At 47.3% G+C, this 6,885-nt stretch overlaps 1 protein-coding gene across 1 annotated transcript; it reads left to right on the top strand.

The window, feature by feature from the left end:
• The first annotated feature begins 2,837 nt into the window (after positions 1–2,837).
• On the top strand, positions 2,838–6,885 carry SLC7A3 (solute carrier family 7 member 3). Its single transcript, XM_081081383.1, has 11 exons — positions 2,838–3,231; positions 3,553–3,711; positions 3,882–4,059; positions 4,259–4,371; positions 4,502–4,724; positions 4,899–5,038; positions 5,138–5,240; positions 5,483–5,649; positions 5,837–6,003; positions 6,342–6,450; positions 6,584–6,885. Exons 1-11 carry the CDS (start codon positions 2,862–2,864, stop codon positions 6,697–6,699), a joined length of 1,845 nt encoding a protein of 614 aa, XP_080937509.1. The 5' UTR covers positions 2,838–2,861; the 3' UTR covers positions 6,700–6,885.

Genomic DNA, 6,885 nt, shown 5'->3' with positions numbered 1-6,885 from the left:
CATAATTGAGTCAATCACCTACTCTAAGCAACTACATCATTATCATACATACAAATATATTATTCTGAATATGAATAAAGTTTTTATTGAATACTTCTTATGTGCCAGGCAGGAAAATGTGATTTTATAATCTCATCTAAGCATCACAAGAATCCTGTGAAACATGTATATTATTTCCAGAAACTGAGGCTCAGAGAAGTTATACAATTTGCTCCAGGCCACAGCTGAGCCGGGAATTTAACCTAGGTCTAACTCCAAAGACTGCACTCCTAACCACTACGTAATACAGTTTTCAATTATACTGTGTGTGTTTTCTTGCCCTACCTAGATTTTTAAGACTAGGAGGGCAAGAATTTTCTTTTATGTTTCCTTTGTCGTCTCTTCATTGCTACACTAGCTGCTATACACATAGTTCTCAATAAATATTTAAGGAATGACAAAATGGAGTTGTAGCTAGTTGAAAATACCAATTACTTAAAAAACGATTGGATTTTGGGTAGATTTCATGTGTGACATATTCACAATGAATTATTTAAAGGAAATAAGGATATTTGGGTCCATCCTTACTCACTGAGATGTTTTGCTGGGGGAGAAGCACTCCTTTACAACCCTTGTTGCTCCTTTACGACTATTAGCTGATTGGGCTGGATGGAATTATGAATTTGACACCAGGTGTGATCATTCTTTGATTATTCAGCTCCTCTTCTCTTTTCCAGAAACACCTAGGCTAGAAGGGCCTGTATCCATGCTGGTGCTTCTGCAGGTTTGGCTTTGCTTGAGACCACACCTCCTCTTCTGCATTTAAATGAGGTATGGTACCTATGAGAAGCAGGCATTGAAGTTCAACAAGCCAGGTTTTATCAGTGATACAGTGAACAAATATTTCTGGTGTGATGTGAAGCAAGTCATGCCTCTGAGCCTCAGTTTACTCATGAGTAAATGGAATTAAATGAGATCTCTTTTCCGATATTTCGATATGTCAGAATTTCATACTTAAGAGTTTAACATTTATTGTTAGTTGGAGATACACTATGGCGAGAATGGGGCTGGAAATCTAGGTGGGATTAATTATGTGCACAGGTGGTGGTTGAAATCATCTTCCATTCTTTTGCTGACTGCATTAGAAATACCCACATATTGTATGTCAACTATACATTAATAAAAAATAAATTAAAGAAACACCCACAGTTGAGGGTGAGAGCTGAGGGGTCGGTGTCAGATGGCAGTCCATAATTTAGTGTGGTCCTTGGGAAAGATTTCTGACGTGTGTGCGGGAACCTCGTGTAGAAAGGAAAGCTAAGGAAGAATGAGGGAGAGGGAGCTGGAGACTCAGGTGTTGTTTCTCCCCCACTTCTCACCCCCTCCCCCACTCCGCCAAGCACAGATTCCGACGATTTAGGCACAAAGGTAAAAAATCCCAGGGGGTCTCCGGCCAGGAATTCTCTCATTGTCCTGCTAGGAGGAAGGTGAGGAATAACGGGTGCCCCCGCCACCAACCTGCCACCAACCTTCTCCCTCCTTGTCACAGTGATCTTGCTGTTTCAAGTGGGAAACAGTCTCAGGCCCCACGCAATCCCTTTTGCAAAGCTGAGGAGTGTGTGTGTGTGTGTGTGTGTGTGTGTGTGTGTGCGTGCGCGCGCGCGCGCGCGCCCGTCTGTGTGTATGTGTTTTGTGTGGGGTGGAGGACTAGGGGCGGGGATTCCGTGACGTTACCGGCTCCGCCTCTGGGATATATAAGGGGAGCTTGGCGCGCAAGGACCCCAAGCAGCAGCTTTGAAGCCTGAGCATTAGAACTAGGCACCCCCAAGCCAACTCGGCTTAACTCAGCCTCCCTGAAGCCTACTCAAGACTAACCGCTCCCTGGTAAGCCTTGGGGGCCAGCACGTGCGTCGGAGGGGGATGGCGAGGGTCCAGGCATGCTTAGGATTCTCTGGCAACCATGGTTTGCAGTTGCATCATTGCAGCTGTGACCTGTTGCTGGCGAGACCCCGGCCCCGGGAGCTATTTTTTTTTTGTTTTTACCTCAACGCCAGACCGTTTCTAGATGGGGGCATAATAATTTGGGAGCTGAGTAGGGGGGCCTAGTGCGGAGCCCCTTCTCTCTGGTGTGAGTAATTTTGGGTTGCTCAGGGGCTCCTCTTGGATCGCATCTCCAAGTCTTTTTAGATATCGAAGCCCCGCCTCACTGTTGATGCTTGCTGGTCAGCCTAGCGGGGCGGGAGGAAATGGGGGAATATTAACATTTGCTTACTCCCCTGATCCACAGCCACGCAATTCTGCGGTGTAGGCTTGGTGAGGAGGGATGGAACTGAGGCTCTGCTCACTTTAGATCTGCAGCCCAGGTTGCTTCCCCCCACCTCTCCGGGTGATGTAGGAACCACACCTATTGAGTGGCCCTGAGGGCGAGGACTGAAAAAAAATGTGGATATTGGGCTTCATCCCCAATTTGCTGGCCCCTCCTGAGTCGAGTTCTGTTTAATTCCTAAGGAAGCAGACATATTAGGCCCCATGGTTCCTGGGTTGAAGTCTAGGATCAATCCCATAGTTTCCCTGCCAGGCCACGTTCTTACTATAGGGGATTTTCTTACCCCTTTTCTGAAATTTGTCCTTCCACAAACCTGTGGGGTATTGTTATTCCTGTCTGTGTGGGAAGAAACTGAGGTTAGAAGAAAAGTGACTTGCCTTTGTTTTTTTCAATAGCCTCCCGCCCATCCCCCCTTCCTCCCCAGTAGCACCTGTGCTTGGTGCAGTGGGTATTGTAATTCATTCCTAGAGTTTAGGGATTATGAGCCCTACTGAAGAGCTTTTGTCTTGTTTTTTTTTTTCACCAGGTCCTAGTAACCTCTTCAATTCCAGCTACAATGCCATTGCAGAAACTTCGCAGATTTGGTCATAAGCTGGCACGCAGACGTACACTGGAGCCAGGCATGGCTGAGACTCGCCTTGCCAGATGCCTGAGCACTCTGGATTTAGTGGCCCTGGGTGTGGGCAGCACATTGGGTGCAGGCGTGTATGTCCTGGCTGGGGAGGTGGCCAAAGATAAAGCAGGCCCATCCATTGTGATCTGCTTTTTGGTGGCCGCTCTATCTTCTGTGTTGGCCGGGCTGTGCTACGCAGAGTTTGGTGCCCGGGTTCCCCGATCTGGTTCAGCATATCTCTACAGCTATGTCACTGTGGGTGAACTCTGGGCCTTCACCACTGGCTGGAACCTCATCCTCTCCTATGTCATTGGTGAGATGTTGGGGCAGGGAGGAAACTGTACAGCCAATGAAGGGGCTGTTGAGTCAGGAAAGCTGGATAGAATGTTGAAGTCATTCACAGGACTTCAATACCCCTAAATGTGTGTGTCTGATGGCAGGCTGGAAGGCTTCAAGGTGTGGAGAAATTGTTCATTCTACTTACCTTTATCCTGGTTTTCTTTAAGTTGACTAGTTTTGGTTTTTAAAAAGTAAGTCTAGGTGAAAATCGGAGGGATTCTTGTGAGACTGCTAGGGGGGGAGGGAGGACAGGTGGGGGGACTCTTAATCCATGTTTCTCCCTCTGCTCTACCAGGTACAGCCAGTGTGGCCCGAGCCTGGAGCTCAGCTTTTGACAACCTGATTGGGAACCACATCTCTCAGGCTCTGCAGGGGAGCATCTCACTGCATGTTCCCCATGTCCTCGCAGAATATCCAGATTTCTTTGCTTTGGGCCTTGTGTTGTTGCTCACTGGTGAGGGCAAGGGACTGGGATAATGATGGGGGTAGGGGAGGGACTAGACCTGAGAAGGGCTTGGGGGAGGTGGTAATGGTGAGAAAGAAGAGAAGCTGGGAAAGAGCAGTCTGCACATAGAGGGACTGAGGACTTTCTTGCTTAGAGTTCTGAATGCCTCTTTTCCACAGGATTGCTGGCTGTGGGGGCTAGTGAGTCGGCCTTGGTTACCAAAGTGTTCACAGTGGTGAACCTTTTGGTTCTCGGTTTTGTCATCATCTCTGGCTTCATTACGGGGAAAGTACACAACTGGAACCTCACAGAAGAGGACTACAAACTGACCATGAACAAACTCAATGATACTCATAGGTTAGGAGATTCACTCTTAGCAGATGCAGAGCTGGGAACATGATGAGGAGCAGGAGGCATCCATGCTGAGGGGTTCTGGGTTGGCAGTAGGGAGGAATGGGAACCTAGGCTTTGAAGACCTAAGTAGTTTGACATTAGAGAAAAGGTATGGAGTTGGCTGGACACACCCTTACCTTTTTCATCCCTTCTTCTATTTTAGGTTGGGCCCTCTGGGCTCTGGAGGATTTGTGCCTTTTGGCATTGAGGGGATTCTCCGTGGAGCAGCTACCTGTTTCTATGCATTTGTTGGTTTCGACTGTATTGCTACCACTGGTAACATGGCCATTCCATTCTGTCCTGTCTGGGGATTGGGCACAGTGTGTGCTCAGGCTGCATGCATACTGGGGGAGGTAGAGGAGTGAGTCTGCTTTCCTGATTCAGAACATCGTGCCCCTTCCTGCAGGGGAAGAGGCCCAGAATCCCCAGCGTTCCATCCCCATGGGCATTGTGATTTCACTGTTCATCTGCTTTTTGGCCTATTTTGGTGTCTCTTCGGCACTCACGCTAATGATGCCTTACTATCAGCTTCACTCTGAGAGTCCCTTGCCTGAGGCATTTCTCCATGTTGGATGGGCCCCTGCCCGCTATGTTGTGGCTATTGGATCCCTCTGTGCTCTTTCTACCAGGTCAGTGTCAAATGTTTATTGTCCTCTGCTGTCAGAGTCTCAGGTTATAGCTTTCAGTACCACTGAATACCCCTCACAAGGTCGGTGAGGAGAATGTGGAGAGTCCTTAACCTCACAAGCTTGGGGAGAGAGATCACAACCAACTTATGCCACTCTGGACATTCTTCTCTCCAGCCTCTTGGGCTCTATGTTCCCCATGCCTCGGGTGATCTACGCAATGGCGGAGGATGGATTGCTCTTCCGTGTCCTTGCCCGGATCCACAGTGGCACACGCACCCCCATCATAGCCACTGTGGTTTCTGGCATTATTGCAGGTGAAAAATCGTTTTTGCCCTTTCCCTAGTTGTTTCACCAACTCCCTTAACTTTGCTCTTCCCTTTTCTGATTTTTTGTTTTCTGCCCATCATTTGCAGCATTAATGGCATTCCTCTTTGAACTTGCTGATCTTGTGGACCTCATGTCAATTGGGACCCTGCTTGCTTACTCCCTGGTGTCTATTTGTGTTCTCATCCTCAGGTGAGACTCCATCCCCAAGCTGAGATTTGGGTTTTTATTCTTGGAGGGGGAATGATGGGGATCTGCTCCTCCTCCCCCCTTTGCCTTCATCATCCTGACTATCCTTGAGGAATATGGATATCCCTCTCTGCCAAAAAGAGCTTCTGCCCTTCATGGTGACCAGAAAGGGTAAGCTGCCTGAGAGAAGATCATAAAAACAATTAAGGGTTGTTGTTATTATTGCCTTCTTACTCTTGCTTCAGATATCAGCCTGGCCAGGAGATGAGGATTGAGGAAGATGAACTGGCATTGCAGGAGGAGACGATGCCTGAAATAGAAAAGCTGACCTTACAGGCACTATTTTGTCCGCACAACCTCAGCCCCACTCCACTCTCTGGCCAAGTTGTCTATGTTTGTTCCTCACTACTTGGTGAGCAATGAAATTTTTCTCTGGGGTGGCTCTGAGGTCAGCATGATGTGGGGGAGAGAGTATGTGGCATTTGGTGGCTGAGGAAGAACTGGAGAGATGACCCGCCTTGGAATGGGGTGCCTAATGTCTTAACATGTTGGTCTCAAGAAAGAATTGGTTTTGATGTTTCTCAACTTGACTCTTGAAGCTCTGCTCCTAAGTGTCCTTTGCCTGGTGCTGGCCCAGTGGTCAATTCCACTGCTTTCTGGAGATCCAGTGTGGATTGCAGTGGTTGTGTTGCTCCTGATGCTCATTACTGGGTTCACTGGTGTCATCTGGAGACAGCCACAGAGCTCTGCTCCCCTTCACTTTAAGGTAAATGACCTTTCTCTTTCCCCCCTACCAACCCATCTTGAAAGAAAATAGGCTCCAGATACCTTGCAGTCAAATAGGGTTCATAGATATTCTTTAATTGGGCAAGAAAGGAATGATATGGGAGATACCTAGACCAAAGACCTCTTTGACACTCCTTAGTTCCTTCCCAGTTCCATTTCCCTAAATTTTGAGAATTTTTACAGTTCCATATGAGGTATACTAAATGAGTGGGTACTGAAATACACAGTTGGGCTTTCCCTCTCCTGCCTAAGTAGGTTAGGGATCTCTTTCTAGGTCACCTTGTAGTATGTAAAAAAAAGATTTTGCTTTGTTCTCAGGTACCTGCTTTGCCTCTCCTCCCACTAATGAGCATCTTTGTGAATGTTTACCTTATGATGCAGATGACATCTGGCACCTGGGCCCGATTTGGGGTCTGGATGGTGATTGGTAGGTATCCACTTGGGAAGAGTATGCTTCTTGGGTGTCCTATCCCAATTCCTTTCCCTCTTGGTCTTAAGTAGAACTATTAAGCCTTTACAGGTCACTATTTCCTCACCTCACAGCTACCTTTCCACACTAGGGTTTGCAATCTATTTCGGCTATGGAATCCAGCACAGCCTAGAAGAGGTTAAGAGTGATGAACCCCCACTCAAGTCTAGAACCCGATCTGTAGACTTTGATCTCAGCAGTACCTAAATGCTATCTGGTCCCCCACACAATAATGGAGAGAACTCCTCAGGACATGGAGAGCTAGCAATGGGATATTGGTGGGGAAACATTAATAGGTCTTTGCTATTTCTCATCTCCTTTTTTAAAATGTGTCTACTTTTTAATTGCATCTGTAGCAGCTTACTGGCTTGTAAAAATATTAAAAGAGTCTAG

This window comes from Myotis nattereri (genome assembly GCF_964212035.1).
Source record: "Myotis nattereri genome assembly, chromosome: X".
NCBI classification, from domain to species: domain Eukaryota; kingdom Metazoa; phylum Chordata; class Mammalia; order Chiroptera; family Vespertilionidae; genus Myotis; species Myotis nattereri.
Note: the sequence above shows the minus strand (reverse complement) of the source record. Positions and strands in the feature narration are given on the sequence as shown.

Bases quoted from the DNA above. Each gene is read 5' to 3' on its own strand.
- SLC7A3 (XM_081081383.1), top strand. From the start codon at position 2,862: ATGCCATTGCAGAAACTTCGCAGATTTGGTCATAAGCTGGCACGCAGA. The intron at 3,712-3,881 runs GTGAGGGCAAGG...TCTTTTCCACAG, and splicing joins CCTTGTGTTGTTGCTCACTG to GATTGCTGGCTGTGGGGGCT. The intron at 5,241-5,482 runs GTGAGACTCCAT...CTCTTGCTTCAG, and splicing joins ATTTGTGTTCTCATCCTCAG to ATATCAGCCTGGCCAGGAGA.